This window comes from Lacerta agilis, chromosome 13 (genome assembly GCF_009819535.1).
Source record: "Lacerta agilis isolate rLacAgi1 chromosome 13, rLacAgi1.pri, whole genome shotgun sequence".
NCBI classification, from domain to species: Eukaryota; Metazoa; Chordata; class Lepidosauria; order Squamata; family Lacertidae; genus Lacerta; species Lacerta agilis.
Window position 1 is genome coordinate 42,287,870 of NC_046324.1, and position 20,583 is coordinate 42,308,452.

The 20,583-nt window shown below is 44.6% G+C and overlaps 1 protein-coding gene across 2 annotated transcripts in view; it reads right to left on the reverse strand.

The window, feature by feature from the left end:
• Nucleotides 1–1,267: 1,267 nt before the first annotated feature.
• DAGLB (diacylglycerol lipase beta) overlaps nucleotides 1,268–20,583 on the reverse strand; it is a 30,898-nt gene continuing 11,582 nt past the window's right edge. For both annotated transcript variants that reach the window (XM_033167094.1, XM_033167093.1), the window contains exons 4-16: nucleotides 19,619–19,793; nucleotides 17,711–17,972; nucleotides 17,020–17,145; nucleotides 16,330–16,457; nucleotides 14,608–14,734; nucleotides 12,310–12,393; nucleotides 10,572–10,649; nucleotides 10,280–10,360; nucleotides 10,009–10,136; nucleotides 8,869–8,937; nucleotides 8,691–8,763; nucleotides 5,790–6,043; nucleotides 1,268–2,407 (exon numbers count right to left, since the gene is read on the reverse strand). In XM_033167094.1, coding sequence (XP_033022985.1) covers nucleotides 2,212–2,407; nucleotides 5,790–6,043; nucleotides 8,691–8,763; nucleotides 8,869–8,937; nucleotides 10,009–10,136; nucleotides 10,280–10,360; nucleotides 10,572–10,649; nucleotides 12,310–12,393; nucleotides 14,608–14,734; nucleotides 16,330–16,457; nucleotides 17,020–17,145; nucleotides 17,711–17,972; nucleotides 19,619–19,793 — 1,781 coding nt within the window. In that variant the 3' untranslated portion in view covers nucleotides 1,268–2,211. The remainder of the gene's footprint in view (nucleotides 2,408–5,789; nucleotides 6,044–8,690; nucleotides 8,764–8,868; nucleotides 8,938–10,008; nucleotides 10,137–10,279; nucleotides 10,361–10,571; nucleotides 10,650–12,309; nucleotides 12,394–14,607; nucleotides 14,735–16,329; nucleotides 16,458–17,019; nucleotides 17,146–17,710; nucleotides 17,973–19,618; nucleotides 19,794–20,583) is intronic.

The window sequence follows — 20,583 nt, forward strand, 5'->3', positions numbered from 1 at the left end:
AGCCACTGCTGCCACCCCTGATCTCTGTGCTGCCAAGAGAGGTGCCTCCTCACAGGGGCCTGGGACTTGTCTGTCCATTCCCTACAGAGTAAGGGCTGGCAGACTGGCTTGCTTACTCTGAGGTCACATCAGCTCCTGGCAGCCAGCACCTCCTGGCCAGCCCCAGAGGCACCATACACCTGCCAAGGTTATAGTCAAGGCAGCAGCAACAAACAGCTGTGCAAGCCTTTGGGAGGCAGAGATGCAAGAAGGGAGGGAAGGAAAGAGGGACAGAGGTCAATGTTTCCCACGGCACCCCTGACCATCATTCAAGGCACTCCAGGGGGCCACGGCACACTGGTTGAAAACCACTCATAGATTGAATCTATGGACACAGATTGATTAGTTGATCCAGACTCTGGGCAAAAGCCCTGCAGCGCAAAGGGTGATACAACTGCCTTTTTCCAGTCTGGCCATTGTGTGCATGCAGCTGGATTGGCTTCTGGGTGAACTGTGACTTTGCTACCTATTGGTGCATTCCATCCATATGGAAAGTTTGGTTTTAGTCATGCTTGTGTTGGAGGGTTTAGAAAGCCCACAAATTTAACCTTTGTGGTTTGTGGACAGTATTTGTGATCACTGGATTCCTCAGTAAAGTTTGTGTTTTGTTTTTGTTTTTAAAGTTTTGTTTTAATGTGGATGCATAACCCACCATGGAGTGGGTTACAGATGGATGCTTGGAAGCATCTGCATGTGGGGGAAAACAACATTTTTTGATTTTGACAAAGATTGCCCTTTTACAAACAAGTACCAGAGTTCTTGCTGTGCAGATGTGACTTGTACCAGCTTTCACTAATTTCAACTTGTTCTCCACTTCAGTCATCAATCTCAAATGTAAAAAAACCAAGGTAAAGTGATAACGTTTTAAACCACTACCTTAAAGAAATCCCTTTGGCGGAGCAGAGAGAGAAGCCCAGCTAAGGAATACGTCCCATCTGTTGTGATCCAGACTGTGGGATAGGCTTCTTAGTATTTTCTACTGAAAACTAACCTGACACGGCTGAAGGAGCCAAAGGGTACCCCTTGCTCTGGACCAGCCTGATGCCCTCCAGAGATTTGGACTCTCACTGGCTCCCAACATGATGGCCCAAGTATGAGGACTTGGCTGACATTTTGCTCCTTAGGAGGGAAAGTGTTGCTTACAAGACCACTGCTACAGTAGCAATTTTCTTTTTGGAAGATGAAACAAGCCAAAGTATGGCATAGTGCAACAAGATTATCTCTTATTTCCATTTTCAGTTGGAACCTAAATTTATGAACAAATACTATCACAAAACACTGATTCTGCTTGGCAAGCAGTTTCTGAAGGACTTGCATTTAGTAAAACATTTTAGTGACATCATTTGCTGCACAATCAATTTAACAGTACAAGATTGCAAGTAGGAATATTTTAAAATTGAAACTTTTTTTTTACATAGCTAGTCCAAATGATCTTTCACAATTCTCCTAGAATGGGGCAATGTGGAATAATACCATAAGCAAGGATTTAACCCTTCTATAAAATTAAATGCACATTCAGCAGCACTGAGCAAAAGTAGACAAATATTGCACATGAACCCAAATAGCATTTAAGCCTACAAAAGTTATAGAAAATGCAGGCTTCCTTCAACAGCAAAGAAAATAAGATTTCTGCCATGAAGGAAAGTGCCAATAATAGGCTGAAGTTCAGCTCACCTCTTGGGGGTGGGGGTGTCACTTTTGTATATCCAGAATGGTGGTAGAGTTGTCTTCAATTTAATATTTTCATTTTCCCATGTCTCCTTTTTACAAGTGCTTTATAAACCTGGCGGTGTGGCCAGCTCTGCTATGTGAAACAGATGTAAGGCAGAGGTAGACCGTAAAGTATGAACCTATATGGTCACACTAGCTAGTCTTGCCTTCCTTCCCATCAGCCTCGCGGCTCTCCGTAGCAGCCGCCACTTTGCACAGCCTTTGCTATAGATGGTTAGAAATCACGACGGGCTCACTTGCTTCTGTTAAAAGTGAAACAGCTCACCTTGAAAAAGGACCCCAGAAAAATCTCTGCAATGCAAAGAAGTGTGTCCTCTGCTTCGTCCTGAAAATGTTGAAGACCTGCCCCGCTCAGCTCCTACCTTTGGGGCATGAGTTAAGTACGAAAGGCCTTGCCTGTCCAAAACACAGTTGATAGGCTGCTGTGCTCTTTGTCTTCAATTATACAATGTTTGTAGAAAAGTCTCCTTGCGCTCGACAAGAAATGCAAGGTGCGTTTTCCTGAGCCAAGCTATTTAGAGCTTTGAGGACGACGTCTGGCATATGATCAGTTATCATCTTGGGGCTTATTAAAATATTACCAAAGGCGGTTTCTTTTGACCAGCTTGCAGTGTACTTGACGTCTGAAGAACACCACCTGGAAAAAAGGAGAATGTGTCAGTGGAATACTTGCACCCCTGATTTCAGCAGCTATTTCGAACACTGATTGATCTTTGTAAATACATAACGTAGCTCCGAGCACTCAAGCAGGACTTTGAACTTGGCCGCTGGAAGCCTTTCCCTGCCTTGTGGATGGCTGCATTCCGACAGGGACAATCTTATCAGGAGCTGCCTACCGGCAGTGGATCAGGCTGGGCTGCAACTCCCCAAACATGACCACCGCCTAGGCTGCCCTCTGTGCCCCAGCTATGAGTTGAGAAGCAGGCACCATTTGGAGAGGCCCACAGGCTCCTCATCCCTGGTGCATGTGATTTTGGAAGTTCTGTTAAAAAAAGGCTACATCCTCTTTCCTAGGGTAGACAGGAAAAGGAAGTTGATTTTTAGAAATAGCTTCAGCCAAGCCAACACGATCTGCCTGAACTTCCTGAAAGACAACTGGCCTCCTGAGACTTTGACTTCCACCTGCAATGCACTGCCAGCAGCTGTAGGAGTAATCTCAATGACAACTTTTTTTAGGAGGCAGTGAAACGACTCCCTTTCTCCCATGGCACTCCATCCAGGGGCTGAGACAGAAATGTGAGCTTCTCTCAAGATATTCTGTAAGGAGCAGCTGATAATATTGGGTGGTATGGCACCCCACTTGTGAAACACCCTCTGTACCTAGCAATGACTTCTCCCCTTTGAAATTCTTCATACTGTCACACTACTTTTCTTTTGGACATTACTCTGTTTCACTGATCTTTTTTTCTTTTTGCAACACCCCCCCCCCCCGCTTTTTACAAACTTTCCCTTACTTTTTTTTTTTTTAAGAAGCATACCACCATCTAAACAGATTCAGAAGAGGTGAGGCACAATGCAAGAAATATGACACACAGTAAGAATAGCTATCTAACGAGCCTCAATGCCTGAGTGCATATTTCTTTCTTTCTTTCTTTCTTTCTTTATTATTATTATTATTATTATTATTATTATTATTATTATTATTATTAGCTGTGGAAGGAAACTACAGTACTGTAAGAAAATCACTTCCATATTGTTCAACTGCAAAATACAACAAAGCAGGGGGTTTTTTTGGGGGGGGGAGGCGGCAGTGGCAGGCTTTTAATAATGTTCTTATCAAAAGTTTTCCAAACCTTGCAGTAATAAATAGTTTTCTGCAACTATTCAGTGCTGAAAAGGTGTTAACACTGCCCTGCTCGAGAAAGCTATTAAAATACCGTATTTTTCGCTCCATAAGACACACTTTTTTCCTCCTAAAAAGTAAGGGGAAATGTCTGTGCGTCTTATGGAATGGAGCGAATGCATGATCCCTGGAGCCGAATTGCCTAGGGACCAAAAGAAGATCGAGTTTTTCTTTTACAAAGAGAGAAGGGGGTGTTGAGAAGCTGCCGCTTTACAGCTGATCAGCAAGAGACCGGGGAGAGAGATAAGGTCGCTGGCTCCCTTTCTGCAGAGGAGGCTGTGGGTTTCCCCAGCGACATGTGACTAGCTGATTAGATTATCTGTCTGGAAACTGTAGAAAGGGCTTTGAGCTGCTCCTTTTGCAAATGGGGGTTTTCTCCTTTGCAAAAGCAGCAGCACAACAACTTTGAGCTTATCCTTTTGCAAATGGGTCTTTCCTCCTTTGCAAAAGCAGCAGCACAACTTTGAGCTGCTCCTTTTGCAAATGGGGCTTTTCTTCTTCCAAAAGAAGATGCACAACTTTGAACTGATCCTCAAAAAGGGGGGGCTTTCCCCCTTTCCTCCTCAAAAAACTAGGTGTGTCTTATGGTCAGGTGCGTCTTATGGAGCGAAAAATACGGTAGATTCCGTTTCTGTGAGGTCAAAAAAAAATCTGAGACAGGGAAGTTGTGCTGGTTTTATTGCAAATGCAAAAATGGAGCAGGCTGTCTAGGGCGAGAAACCAGTGGACACGAGTCCTCAAGCTCTTCCCTCAACCCTATCAGCGATTTTTAGGTGGTGGTTAAAAATAAAAGTTCCTTTTCTGCTTTAAGCAAAACAGATGGCAAGTTGAAAGACCGTGCCCCTGGAAAAAGTGCACAATGAAGGCATAAGAAAACTACAACTAGATAGCTCTCTGCTTCTCACTGAGACAACGACTGGCTAGTATGAAGGACAGTGAGCACAGTGCTAGCTTGATAGGCAATCAACACCATTATTTACAAAAAACAACACAATGAGAGGTGTTGGTACACACCTATGATGCCCTTCAAAGCCTGGAACCAGTGTTAAGAGAGGTGTCTCCCTGCATTAACTTCCATAACTCAGTGCGAAAATCTTTGGGTCAAGCCATGCACCATTTATAATAATAATAATAAATCTTTATTATGGTCATAGACCAGCAATGCACCATTTATGTCAAGCAGTCCAATGACCTTTAGCAGAACCTTTACTGCAAGGGCTCCAAGGCTTTGGGAATGATTTCCTGAAACAACTCCTCTCTGAAGGACTTCCGAAAAAGCGGCAAACCCAATCTGGGGTGAATTTTGAAGAAGCTGGCTTTATGGGCGAAAGGGCGCTCTGTATTCCTGCATTTCGCCTGCTAAAATGCTTTTGTTGTAATGCTTTATTTTTTTATGTAAGCTGCCTAGAGTTTGAGAAAAGTGGTATATACCTATGTTCAATAAACAAAATGCTAGATTTCTAGCATAGCGGCAGGCCACCACACGAAGGAAGGAAAGACTGTTTCTTATAGCTTAGGATAATAAATAATTGCAACAACTGAGCTTCTCGGGTCACCTGGTCAGATTGAGGGAAACGTTCTGTGATCCACACAATACCACTATTACAGGTGAAACTTGAAAAATTAGAATATCATGGAAAAGTCCATTTATGTAAGCAATTGTTTTCATTAGCTACTGGAGTTTAATATATGAGATAGACCCATGACATGCAAAGCGCTATATGTCAAGCCTTTGTTTGTTATAATTGTGATATTATGACGTACAGCTGATGAAAACCCCAAAGTTGAAATTGTTAATTTGGGGTTCTCATCAGCTGTATGCCATAATCATCACAATTATAACAAATAAAGGCTTGACATATCTCGTTTTGCATGTCATGAGTCTATCTCATATATTAGTTTCACCTTTTAAGTTGAATTGCTGAAAGAAATGAACCTTTCCACGATATTCTAAATTTTCGAGTTTCACCTGTATATTATATAATAATAATAATAATTACTACTACTACTACTACTACTACTACTATTCAAACCTTTCATTCATTTCCACATCCATGCACCTTTTCTCACTCAATCCTTTCCATAAACGTTTTCTGAATGTAAAATGCAGATTCGGGGCAGAGAGAGAGAGAGAGCTGGGGAGCACGTAGTTACTGATAACAAGTTAGTCGTTTACCTCCTTGTGCTGCTTTCTTCTACAACGTGGATGATTCTCCCAGGGAGAAAGAGGTGCGGATACTGAGCCGGAGAGCTTAAAGGCGAGCCGTCACCTAGAGTAGTGTAAGAAGGAGACTGATGAACCATTAAGTTTTCTTCAGCTAGAAGTGGCTGAGTCAAAGCGTCTTGGTTTCTACCATCCAGTTCCGTTGGAAAGTTATCAGGTTCTCCTCCAAATACTTCATACCAACAGCCATGTAGCAGGATCTGGTACTGTGCGGGGAGAAATTGAAAGACAAAAGGAGAGCATATGAGAAACCGCGAAGCCATTTGGCTAAGTGGGATCATTTCAGCTTGTGCAGAGAAGTATTTAAGAACATCTACACCCACAATAATTCTGTGCTGTTATTCCAAAAGTATGATGCCTGTGCAATTACTTCCCTGCTCTCACAATGCAAATCAGAGCAAAAAAGTGAAATCTCAGACATCTTTGGCGGACAGCTCCATCACCTAACCTGGGGAGAAAACAGCAACGACCTGATGAAGAGAGCACATATTTTCTGATGAAGAGAGGTTATATTTTCTGAGAATCCTCTGGAAAAATAATCTCTCAAAGGACCTGTTGATGGCATTTTACCATTGTACTGTTGAGAGTGTATTAACTTATGGTCTGTGTGTGTGGTTTGGGAGTTGCACGGTCAGGGAAAGAGCAATGCTGTCCAAGACTGCGGAGAGAATAATTGGGTGCCCTCTTCCCACCTTGGATCAAATCTATGCCTCCAGGTGCCAGAAGAAAGCTGCAGAGATAGTGCAGGATAGTGCACACCCTGGAAACGATCTCTTTCAGCTTCTGCCTTCTGGAAGAAGGTACAGGGTTATAAAGACCAGGACTAGCCGCCTGAGAAAAGGTTTCTATCCAAAAGTGATTTTGGTTTTAAACATATTGTGTAAGGCAGTCTCTAAGGGAGTATCTGTATTTAGTTGTGGGGTATCAGAGTTTGTAGGGGCTAACCAGGTAGGGTATTAAAGTTTAGGAGGTTAATTATGCATAGGCGGGATGGGGAATGAGTCAACAGGCATTTTCAGGATAGTAGGCTTCTCGGTTTTTGTATGTCTGATGTAGATTTTCAATTTCGTTGTTCTGTATGGGACAATGACAATAAAGATTATCATATCGTATCATGAAACTAGTGGACTGGATTCAAACAGACTGCTAGGCTCATGGAATAGGACTATACTATCCTAGCAAGTATGACTCTCTGTCGATGCCATGTCAAAAACTGCTTTTGAAACTTCCTGGGTAGCACAGGTGGCTACTGATTGAAGAAAACTGAAACTTTATTTCTGGCTGTCCTGACTGACAACAGCAGCAACTCCACAATATCTTTCCCAGCCATGCCACCAAAGAGCTTTTGAACTGGGAAGATGCCACAGTCAACCTAGAATGGAATTTTCTACATCTAATGCACATGATCTCTAGAATCCTAAATCCTTTCACCGCTATACACAACTAACTGCATATGAAAATCCCTACAAGTACACCTGCGCCAGCAACTATTGGGCTTGGTCTAGGGAGGAAGTGAAGACTGGACTAATGCAACGTATTATATCTGTGGCTTCCCTTGCACTTGGTCCAGAAACTGCAACACGGTTGCCGAAAGGAGTGAGACCCTGTCAGCACATGATACCTGTGCTCAAGAGTTCTGCACTGGCTGAACTTGATACTGAGCCAAAGCTCTTAACAGCTTGGGACCAGTTTACATGAGGGACCGCCTTACCCAATACAGGGCCACCCCATCAATCTGTGGAACTAGTACTTTTACAAGGGCCATGCAGTGTCTCTTTCGCACTTGTAATGAGTATCTTTTTCAGTGTGACAGGAGCTGCACCCTGAAACTCCTTGCACAATGCATTGGTTTTCAGCGCTTGCTAAAAAAAGACCCTGATGTTGGGAAAGATGGAGGGCACAAGGAGAAGGGGACGACAGAGGATGAGATGGTTGGACAGTGTTATCGAAGCTACTAACATGAGTTTGGCCAAACTGCGAGAGGCAGTGGAGGATAGGCGTGCCTGGCGTGCTCTGGTCCATGGGGTCATGAAGAGTCGGACACGACTGAACAACAACAACAACAACAACAACAACAACAACAGGTTTTTCGTTTGCCTGCCCAGTTACACATGGCTGACATGTATCTTAATGGGCAGTTTTATTTTACAAAAATAATGCATATGTTTAAAGACAGGTTTTACGTATGTTGTTGTTTAGTTGTGTCCAACTCTTCATGACCCCATGGATCAGAGCACGCCAGGCACTCCTGTCTTCCACTGCCTCCCGCAGTGGAAGACAGGAGTTTGGTCAGACTCATGTTGGTAGCTTTGAGAACACTGTCCAACCATCTTGTCCTCAGTCATCCCCTTCTCCTTGTGCCCTCCATCTTTCCCAACATCAGGGTCTTTTCCAGGGAGTCTTCTCTTCTCATGAGGTGGCCAAAGTATTGGAGCCTCAGCTTCAGGATCTGTCCTTCCAGTGAGCACTCAGGTCTGATTTCCTTCAGACTGGATAAGTTTGATCTTCTTGCAGTCCATGGGACTCTCAAGAGTCTCCTCCAGCACCGTAATTCAAAAGCATTTACGTACACTTGTTGATAATTTTAACATATACAGTGGTACCTCAGGTTACAGACTCCGCTAACCCACAAATAACACTTCAGGTTAAGAACTTTGCTTCAGGATAAGAACAGAAATTGTGCTCTGGCGGCGGGAGGTCCCATTAGCTAAAGTGGTGCTTCAGGTTAAGAACAGTTTCAGGTTAAGAACAGACCTCCAGAACGAATTAAGAACGTAACCAGAGGTACCACTGTACCTTGTGTTCACAGAGGTTGTGACCATTAAAACAAATAAGAACAGTTTGTATTTTTACCTTGGGTCTGTTACAGTTGGCAACTATCCTGATGATCCTTCTTTTTAGGTCTTCCATGTTGGGCATGCTTAGCCTGTTTGGGACACAACAATGAGGGGGAAGGAGATAAGCACCCGTTAAGCCATCTGACCAAGGACATCACTTTCAAACTGAATCGGCAAATAATCTGCATCCTTACCTCGGAACAACATCTTTCCCGACAATGACAGATATGATAAACTGCTTAGTGTAGTCCGCAAGTGATTTGCTTAAAAAGAAAGGGAGGGTGTTAAAGAAAAGAAACGCTAACTAAAACCTACTGTCACGTTTCCTTATACAGACATGCATTACAAGAGTTTTTACAGTGCTCCAAATTACTTTATTCAAATTACTTCATTCAGAAAAGGCCCTTAAGCAAGAGAGAATTACACTGAGCATCTTCTATCACTGGTAAATAAAACATGACCAAATATTACCGCTGTTTGCACCACATTCATATCTCTCCCCCCTTAAAAAAAAAAAGTTGGAACAATTGGAATGCTTTCCAGAGTGCAAGACCTTCCCTTTGGACCAGCATTTGGTAGAATTATCTTACAAGACAACGGTTCCCCTTTTTCATGTGCATAATGCGCACGTGCAGACATGCATGCAAAGATACAGTATTTGCCCATCGATAGATCTCTGCACATTACTTGTCTGTGCGCCATGCTGGGCTTGCCATTTGTGGGGAAACTGTTCTTCTTGCACACTCCCAGTACCAACCTTGTTGAGCTCAAGAAGAAAAAGGAACCTTGTGTCGATTACTAAACCACTCCCACATGTACAGGTGTGTGTACATGTGGAAGCAGATGGGCAGGAGGGATCACATAGGGTGGTAAGCCGTTCTGTTCTTTCATACAGATGATCCTATCTGATCTGAGATGCAGAAACCTCTCTGCGGATGACCAAATCTGGAGCAATAATGGTCTCCTTGTGCTTTTAATTTATTTGATTTTTAAAAAGAGCCACATCATTATCAGAGCCAATTTATTTTTTCATTGCTTACCAATTATTCAAGAACACAATGTTCTTACCCACCCAGATCATTGTGAATAGAGGGGGGTGGGCACGCTGCCCTTAATAAAAGGAGTCTGAAATAATCTAGAGGAATCGTAGTTCATTTTTGAAACCAATCCATCTCTTACAGGGGAGAAATCTATATGCAGAAGCAAACCAGTTCAATTCACATAAGTTCTTCCTAAGCTGACCCAAGTTAAATTTACTTCACTTCATGTCCAAATACCCCCTGGTTTCTCAAAGCTCACTGTGCTAATGGAGATAGAAAATTAATATAATTTACCTTAATAAACCCCCTGGTGGAGAAAAGGCGTAACATCGCAAATTGGGGAATGCGTTTTTGAGCATGATCGCCAAAATTGAGGCCGTTCCCCCTCCTAAGCTGTGGCCAACGACAACTAGTTTATATTCCTAGAGATAAAAAACACAGAAAGGACACAAACAGAAATACTGATGAACTCAGCAGCTCAGCTAAATGCTTGCAACAGAACAGGTTGGAGAGTAGGTTGGATGCAAGGGGGATGCACGCCCAGAGTTTGGAAGCGACAACTTACAGGAGCAATTGTGAAGGCTTGGTTCAGAATCCCGTCATTTATTAGCCTTCTGTAAATATAGTTGGCAGCCTGGGTTATCCCCTAGGAGACAAAAAACAAACAAACCAGTGTCTCAATTTGAAAGCTCGTTTGTGTTTGCAATATGTGCTAAAATCCATAGCTCAGTCGGTAGAGCACGAGACCCTTTATCTGGATCCCCTGGGAGTTTGCCCAGCGTCTCACTGTACAATACAGGAACAAACAGTTTTGGATCTCCAGGCTTTGCAAAGCTGTCACAGAACTACCTGCTGACCTTATGCACAAAACCGTTTTCCAGAACGTCTTCCAATGTCAAGTGTTCACAATCTGCCGAGAGATCCGTGAGGACGTCCTGCATGCAAAATAAAGGAAATGCAGTTTCAGCATTTTGGCTGCCTGCCAAACATACGCAAAGAACATCACCCACTTCCAGGATCAGAGACACCTTCTTGCAGTGTTGACACCGCTGGACATCAGATGGCAGAAGCTTTTATACTCAAGATATTCTGGAAGGCATGTTAACATCTAGAGCATGGGCTGCCAGCATTTTGAGCCCCAGGTGCTGTGGACTACAATTCCCATCATCCCTGACTATTGACCGTGCTTGGTTGGGGCTGATGGGAATTGTAGTCCAAAGGTGTCTGGAGGGCACCATGTTGGCCACCCCTGATCATCACTCGTTTTGGCTTCACAGAAACTGACCAAGACAGTGGAGGAATCAAATATGCTTGGCTGAAAGAGACAAAGCATGTACTTTTGTAACCAAAGGAAATATTTAATAAAATTTTATTTTAAAAGTGCTTGGCTGATTATATAGGCTATGGAGGGCACCGTTTATAAAAAAATATATAGCAAGGAAAGGGAAGAGATAGCCCAAATAAGGTATCATAGCTAATATCTGTCTGTGGTTTATTTATTTATTTTTGGAATACTCTTCTCAGCAAAAGAAGTAATGAGATTAGACTTCTGAGATATATGGAGTGGAAAGACATACAGTGGTACCTCGGGTTAAGTACTGAATTCGTTGTGGAGGTCCGTTCTTAACCTGGAACTGTTCTTAACCTGAGGTACCACTTTAGCTAATGGGGCCTCCCTCTGCCGCCACACGATTTCTGTACTCATCCTGAGGTAAAGTTCTTAACCCGAGGTACTATTTCTGGGTTAAGAACTTAATTCGTTGTGGAGGTCCGTTCTTAACCTGGAACTGTTCTTAACCTGAGGTACCACTTTAGCTAATGGGGCCTCCCGCTGACGCCATGTTGATGCCACACAATTTCTGTTCTTATCCTGAAGCAAAGTTCTTAACCCGAGGTATTATTTCTGGGTTAGCGGAGTATGTAACCTGAAGCGTCTGTAACCCGAGGTACCACTGTAGTAGTATTGCTGCATATAACTGATACATTTGATTTGTTGCGTAGTATTTCTTAAGATATTTAATCTAAAAAATTGTTTTTTAAAATTAAAAGAAGAAGAAGAAGAAGAAGAAGAAGAAGAAGAAGAGGATCCTCATGCCAAGTACTACATCTGGCACTACAGGGTTTTGCATACATGCTGCCGCTTCATCGTGCACACAAAGGTGTCCAAACTATTTTGAAATCCACTGAAAATGCAACCGGTGGAGATTAAAATAAAAGTGCAATATACAGGGATGCGCCATGCATTTAGATGATGTACAGACAAGTTATTCCTGTGTAAGCTTCCCATTCATACCAGAGCAGCAGCGGCCGACTTTGTCCCTCCAGATGTTGCTGGATGACAGCTGTCATAATTCCTGCCTGGGACTGATGAGAGGCTGAAATCCAGTTAACACCAGGAGGGCACCACATTCCTCACCTCTGCCCTAGGTGTTAAAAAATCCCAGCTAGAATCCCCAAATGATGTTTGTTGACTCAACACATCAGAACTAATATTTCTGTAACAACTCGCCAGCAATTATCCATGCCAAGCCATAGAAAACAAAAAGTAACGTAAGCCGTGCTCCCAATTTTTGAATTTTATGAAATATATATTACCTCAAACGACAGGGTTCCTCTCACAGCGACGACGATGGCCTCTTTTTTGTGATCCAGTGCAATGAAGAACGGGATCTCATAAATCTAAAAAACACAAGAGCAGGCATGGGAGCGTGAGATCTTCCACACTGGGTCATGCCAGTGGTCCGCTTAGCTCAGCCACTGTGTCATCCAAATGCCTCCAGAAGGCTTGTCAAGCAGGGAGAGGTCAGTCCCTTTGTGAGGATCTCTCCGACTGATAGATGATGAGGACTGCCTGCGGGATAAGGAGCCAACGAGGTGGGAATGGCATGGAAACCAGTCACACCAGTCTGACCCTCTGCTTGCTCAATGCAGGATGTAGCTACAGCATCCTGGAGAGATGGTTTCCATGCAATTCCTGCTTCATTGGCTCTTCCTGATAACTGCTGATGGATCCAGCCTCTACAGAGTTGTTGCTGTTTAGTCGTTTAGTCATGTCCAACTCTTTGTGACCCCATGGACCAGAGCACGCCAGGCACTCCTGTCTTCCACTGCATATCCTTTTTAAAAAGTCTGTTATGGCAGTGGCCACTGAACTGTCATGTGGTAGCGGGTCCCACAGGCCAAGCATATTTTTATACAGTGCTTTTTTTCTTTAAAAATGTTTAGGGGTACTCTCATGTTTACTCAAGAAAACCACCATTTTATAGTTCAAATACAGTCGTACCTTGAAAGTCCAACAGAATCCATTCCAGAAGTCCATTCGACTTCCAAAACACTCAAAAACCAAAGTGCAGCTTCCAATTGGCTGCTGGAAGCTCCTGCAGCCAATCGGAAGCCCCGTTGGACATTCAGCTTCCAAAAATAGTTTGCAAACCAGAACACTCACTTCCGAGTTTGCAGCGTTCGGGAGCCAAAACGTTCGAGAACTAAGCTGTTCGAAAACCAAGGTACGGCTGTACGGTAAATGGACAAAAGTACAAAAATGCACAAAATGTTTAGGGATATTCGTACACCTGCACCCCCCCGAAAAAGCAGTTTTTATACAGTGGTACCTCTTAAACCTGCCACGCATTCAACCTTGGTCCTGAATGGGGTAACTGTGCCTCTGAAGGACCAGGTGTGCAGCCTGGGAGTCATTTTGGACTCACAGCTATCCATGGAGGCACAGGTCGATTCTGTGTCCAGGGCAGCTGTCTACCACCTCCATCTGGTACGCAGGCTGAGACCCTACATGCCCACGGATTGTCTTGCCAGAGTGGTGCATGCTCTGGTTATCTCCCGCTTGGACTATTGCAATGCGCTCTACGTGGGGCTACCTTTGAAGGTGACCCGGAAACTGCAACTAATCCAGAATGCGGCAGCTAGACTGGTGACTGGGAGTGGCCGCCGGGACCACATAACACCGGTCCTGAAAGACTTACATTGGCTCCCAGTACGTTTCCGAGCACAATTCAAAGTGTTGGTGCTGACCTTTAAAGCCCTAAACGGCCTCGGTCCAGTATACCTGAAGGAGCATCTCCACCCCCATCGTCCAGCCCAGACACTAAAGTCCAGCGCTGAAGGCCTTCTGGCAGTCCCCTCGCTGCGAGAAGCCAAGTTACAGGGAACCAGGCACAGGGCCTTCTCGGTAGTGGCACCCACCCTGTGGAACACCCTCCCACCAGATGTCAAAGAGAAAACCAACTACCAGACTTTCAGGAGACATCTGAAAGCAGCCCTGTTTAGGGAAGCTTTTAATGTTTAATAGATTATTGTGTTTTAATATTTTGTTGGAAGCCGCCCAGAGTGGCTGGGGAAACCCAGCCAGATGGGCAAGGTATAAATAATAAATTACTATTATTATTATTATTATTATTATTATTATTACAAACTCGTCCCATCAGTGGAAGGACTTCGGTCTGTGCAACAGAACTTCCTCTTCCCATCCTCTCCCCCAAGTGCCCCCTAAATATTTTCTGGGGGTTCCCTCAACCCTCCAGAGAAGTTTTGGGGAAGGCACGGGGGGGGGGAGTTCTGTTGCACAAGTGGAAATTCTTGTGCAAGTGGAACAAGTGCATTGTATGCCACCCTTTGTGTTTTGAAAGAACTCCGTTCCTTCGTCACCGTGCTATAGCAGAGAGCGTTTATGCCGCAACTGCGCCAACCTTGTCGAATAGGCTTGCCGTCTATTAAAGGCTGTTTTCTGTTTCAAATTATGTTTCAGCCATCCTGGTTGGGTCTAATCACTGACATCAACGGCCTGAGTGGAAAGCCACTTTTTCATTTCCAGGCTTTTTAAAATAATCAAGAAATTACTAAGAACCAACTTGGTTTATTTTTGTTCCGATGGCTTACTTTATTGTGGAAGCTGATGTGAATGAAATCTCTGTACTGAAGTCCTGTGATTTTTAAGATCGCTCCAAAATTCATGTTAAGACGATCGCTGCCGATTATGTCGGTCTCTGTTGGGCTGCTTCTACAACTTCATAAATTGAAGACAGAAGAAGAAGAAATGAGACATGCAAAATTCAAATCGGTTACAAGTAAAAGAAGCCTCTCACAAGCACGCAGTGTATGAAATTTGTTAGCAAGTCAGTTTTGTTTATTTAATGAATTTATATCCCATGCATACACCTCCTCCTCATTTATTCCCACCCTCCCAACAACCCTGCGAGGGAGGTTTGGCTGAGAGACAGTGACTGGCCCAAGGTCACCCAGTGGGCTTCACGGCTGAGTGAGGATTCAAACCCTGGCCCGAGTCCAGCACTCTAACCACTACACCACACTGGCTCTCCTTGTGTTGCGAGTCATAAAGGGAAATGGGGAGTAAGTGCTACTGAACTCAGTGGGACTTGCTATCGAGTAAAACACACATAGGTTGCATTACAAATTCTTAAACTGCATAACAGAAGCATAGGATATCAAGTTAAAATATCATTTCCCCCCGACCCAGTTGTAAGAGGGACTGCCTCACCTATCAATCAATCTCTGGGTTCTCATCCCTAATGCGGAATGAGGAACCTACATCCCTCCAGATGTTGCTGGACTACGACTCCCATCAAATAAGACCACTGGACAATCTGGCTGGGGTTTATGGGATTTTGAGGGTGCCACACTGGCAAGCCCAGGCTGGAACAACCCAGAAGGACCTGGGAGAACAGGGTTCAAATCCCCCACTCAGGCACAAAGCCAGCTAGGTGACCTTGCGCTAGCTGCTCACTCTCTCCGACCGACCGACCTCACAGGGATGGTGCAAGGATAACAGAGGGCAGGGAGGATAAAAGGGAAGGCAGAAAAACTCCACAACCAGAGGCAATGTGTCTCTGAATACCAGTTTCTGGGAATCACAAGTGCAAAGAGTGCTGTTGCACGCACATACGAATAGTGGCCAATGTGGGGACAAAATGCTGGGATAGCTCGGTTGGTTAGAGTGTGGTGTTGATAACGCCAAGGTTGCAGGTTTGATCCCCGTAAGGGACAGCTGCATGTTCCTGCACTGCAGGGGGTTGGACTAGATGACCCTCAGGGTCCCTTCCAACACTATGATTCTATCTATGACTAGATGGGATTTTCATCTGATCTACCAGGGCTTTTCTTATGTCCACTCCTATGACTCGGTCCCCCATCCAGGCAAGCAAGAGGCATTGTCAGAGTTTAAGCACACATTCCAGACAGGTAAAAACATCTGAGTTGCCAAGGAGAGCCAATGAGGGTTGCAACCTGGGGAAAAACGTGAGGACCAAACAGAGAGGCCTGAGGGCCGCATTTGGCCCCTGAGCATCAGGTTCCCCGCCCCTACGTTATGAAGATTCATTTTGTATTTTAAACAACCCAGTTCTACAGCTCAGTTTACATCATCCATTCTGTGTTTCCAAGCTTTTTGAACCTATATAAAAAGCTAGCAATTTGTTAAAAACAACAATCATATTTTGACATGTTAACAAGTTAACCCCCAGAGTAGAGCCTTCTCAAATGCTACACTGCAAACAGCAACTTTCTTATACGATGAGCCGTGTTTAACATGCCATATTAAAAAATTAAATTTGCCAACCTGTTTTAGACAGTGCATCAACCTACCACTCTCCTTTAAGCTTACAGAGGCCTGTAAAAGGGTTTGCCATTACGTAGTAGGCCCAACCATAAGTAGCCACAGCAAACTTCATATAGTGAGCGGCATTTTCTAATTCTGCATCCAAATCGTCGGCCTGGGGAAGGAACAGAGAGCGATGGTGGCTATGGTGATGAACATGGGTATGGTTATGTTCAATTGTGGGAAATTTTAAGAGGTACCCCACCAGACAGGTAGGACGCAGATGGCGCTGTAGTCTAACCCACAGAGCCTAGGGCTTGCCAATCAGAAGGTCGGCGGTTCGAATCCCCACGACGGGGGTGAGCTCCCGTTGTTCGGTCCCAGCTCCTGCCCACCTAGCAGTTCAAAAGCACATCAAAGTGCAAGTAGATAAATAGGTACCACTCCGGCGGGAAGGTAAATGGCGTTTCCATGCACTGCTCTAGTTCGCCAGAAGTGGCTTAGTCACGCTGGCCACATGACCCGGAAGCTGTCTGCGGACAAACGCCGGCTCCCTCAGCCCATAGAGCGAGATGAGCGCCGCAACCCCAGAGTTGGACTGGACCTAATGGTCAGGGGCACCTTTACCTTTACCCCACCAGACAGGCCCCTCAGAGGTGAGTTTCCCTCCCACAGATCCGAGCATATATGCAGCGTCTGAATCCGGACGACAAGTTCAAAAAATCCAGCAGTCTTACCGTAGGAGTTAATGGTGACTGAGTAATAATTTCTTCAGGCTCCTTGGGACAATTTTCCACTTTATCTTGCTCTTGGTGGAGAAGAGTCAGCCCCGCTGCCACATCACTTGGCACCAAGTCGGTGTCCTGCAGAGAGAAAGTGACAGATACGTTCAGAAGAAAACAAAAACATTTACAGGCAGCGACTGTATTTGGCACATCCAATATGCGCAGAATCACGCATGCGCACATCGCGCCGAGCCCAGAAGTGACCCAAAAACCTCACGAAAAGGGGTGGAATGGGGTGTTTGCAGGGCTTTTCCAATGGCGTTTCAAATATATCCGATTTCACTTAAACATGCGGTGCTTTGGAACGTAACCCCCACAGAAATTAGGAGTCCCCTGTACAGAGCACCTCAGCATCACATGCCAAAGGAGCAAAAGACAGACATGTGATTGGTCCCTTTTCAACATGCTTGATGTCACACACAGCGAATTATTTTTAAAAGCACATATATGAGAGAGAGACATCACCATTATGAACAAAGAGCAAACTCTTTACCCTCTTCCCCAGATATTATTAGGGCTGCTCATGTGGCTTGGCCTATCATCAGAGATGGCCCCTATGTCCATCACCCCTAAGCCCACCTTGGGGCCCCTTTCTCTGAAAAAATAATAATGGGGGGGGGGAAAGCAAGCATTTCCTTCTTACCGAGAAGTAGGTGCGGAAAAGCTCAGCAATGGTTGTAAAAGCGACTCGGTGGTCGTCATCTTGTACGATGCAGCAGCACATCAAACGGATTCTTTTCTCCCAGACGCGAGTCGCAGACTTCTTAACATTGTAAAACAGCTGGCCTGACTGGCTGCTCTCCAGGTCGCGGCTGGTGCAATCGGGAAGGTACACAGTCTTCCTTCCGCCGAGAGGATCAAAGACGACGACGATGGCCGCGACGGTAAAAACAATGATAATCCAGCTGGCGGGCAGAATGGAAGAAATGCATGAACTCTGGCTGACAAGGACTGTTCACGACACGCCAGCTCAGTTCAACATGTTCTAGGAACCCGCGTCAAGAAATTCCAAGTTCCAACAAACGGGGGGGGGGGGGAACCCCACCACAATGTTTTTGCACTGGCAGAGGTTAGTGGTGGATAGAAGCAGGAGATGCGTTTTGAGAAATGAACCCTGGGGAACTCCTGCCTGCAACCGCCTCAAGTTTTGCCCAGCCCAACGGCAATGGAAGAGGCCCCAAGATAATCCACATCCAAGAACTGTATGTAATTTAACAGAAATACCCAATTACCGTATTTTTCCATGTATAAGACTAGGTTTCCCCCCTAAAAAATAATGTCAAAAATAAGGGGCATATTATACACGGATACATCTCTTCCCCCCCCCATTTTCTTAAATCTGAGTCCCCCAAAATAGGGGGCGTCTTATACAGTACATGGGAGTGTCTTATAGACAGAAAAATACAGTACACCAGCTTTTCCTGTTCTGGGGTTCTCCAGATGTTGCTGAACTATACGGGCCACCTCTCCCCAATGAACCAACCCAGACCCTATGATTTTAATCTGGGGCTCGTCTCTGTGAGCGTCATCCACAGGAGTGTGGCAACACAAGAACGGTCCCCCCCCCCCCAATGGTGGCTCTTCTGCTTGAGGTATGCTCTCCTCAGGGAAGCCTGCCAGCCACAATCTTTATTTTTAGGCGTCAATCAAAAACTTTCTTCTCCCCCAGGCTTTTAGTCCTTAAGTACTTTCAAGTACAGTGGTACCTCGGTTTAAGAGCAGTCTGGTTTAAGAACGATTCGGTCTCCAAACTCCGCAAAACCGGAAAGTGTCTTGGTTTGAGAACTTTACCTCGGTCTAAGAACGGAATCCGAACAGTGGAAAGGGCACCGGCGGCGGGAGGCCTCATTAAGGAAAGCGTGCCTTGGTTTAAGAACGGTTTTGGTTTAAGAATGGACTTCTGGAATGGATTAAGTTCGTAAACCGAGGTACCACTGTACTTGTGGCCTCTTTTAGTGGGGCAGGATCTGTAAGACCAGTCTGCTATTTGTAGAGATACATTTTTTTAAGGTTTTTGTAGCTATCGTTTGTTGTAATTGGTTTTAGTGATGATGATAATAATAATAATAATAATAATAATAATAATAATAATTTATTATTATTATTATTTTATTTATACCCCGTCCATCTGGCTGCGTTTCCTTAGCCACTTTGGGCTCCCAACAGAATATTAAAACACGATAAAAGATCAAACATTTAAAAACTTCCCTAAACAGGGCTGCCTTCAGATGTCAGATAGTTTTTCATTTCTTTTGACATCTGACAGAAGGACATTCCACAGGGTGGGCACCACTACCGAGAAGGCCCTCTGCCTGGTTCCCTGCAACCTTATACTGTATACGTTGTCTTGGGTCACTTTAGTGAGGAAAGCGTCTAATAAATATAAATGATAATCTAACTCTCATTATCCCTGACCATTGGCCATGCTGGCTAGGGTGCATGAGAGTTGGCAGCCCAGCAAAACGTGGAAGCTGCCAGATTGGGCAAGAATGTTTAGGTATGCTAACACCCAACCTAGATGCTCCTGGCGGAGGCAGCTGAATATCCTTACCTGGCAATGACCGTTCCAAATATGGCACTTATCATAGCCCCTTCGCAATTCATCCTGCGGTCTGACACCCATATTGCTCCGACAACAGCCCAGACCAGCTCTGGCAAGAAGAGGGCCAAGCGCAGATATAGCAATTTAGGAAGAGATTTTCTTGGCCCAGGGTTGGAAATGGTTCCTGAAAGGTACAGTTGAAGTAAGAATCATAAAATGGTTTCTCTGGTTTCAAAAGGGACATTGCAAGCATAACTGTGGCCTAAATGTTCATATTGTCCATACTTCTGAAAAAGGGCGACGACAGGAAGACTAACTTTGCAGATAATGACTACGTCACAAGCAATAAAGCAATGTGTTAATACAGATAAAGGGAAGATTTTCACATATAGACATGTCAAACAGATAGCATAAGCTAGCCCTACTAAAACTAATAAACACTTCACAGCAGTATAGTGGAACTAAATATGTCTACTCAGACATAGCCTCCATGGAATTCAATGGTGGCTTGCTTCCAGGTTAAGTGGATATACGGCTGCAGGCTAAGCCTTGCAGCAGCCTTTGAATATTCATCTAAGAGAGAGAGAGAGAGAGAAGAATGTGCATGAAACGAAACTTAGGATCTCTCTTGTGCCCGCACATAATGCCAAACCAAGGTTTAGTGTTAACAAGGATGAGCTGCAGCGGCTCTCGCCACACCACGGCAAAAACTAGGTGTCTACTGTCCTAGTTTAAAAAAACGAAACACAACATTATTCTAGATTTATGGCTACCTCTGTAGGTAAGGGAATAAATCCTGCAAGGCAAGATGCAAAGATGTGTCCAATTCCAGAAGGTACTGCGTGAACATAAGAAGCCATGGTCCATTTAGTAAAGCATCCCATTTTCACAGTGGCCAACCAGATCATGGATTCCCAGAATTGTAGAGTTGGAAGGGACCCCCAAGGCTCATCTAGTCCAACCCCCTGCAAGGC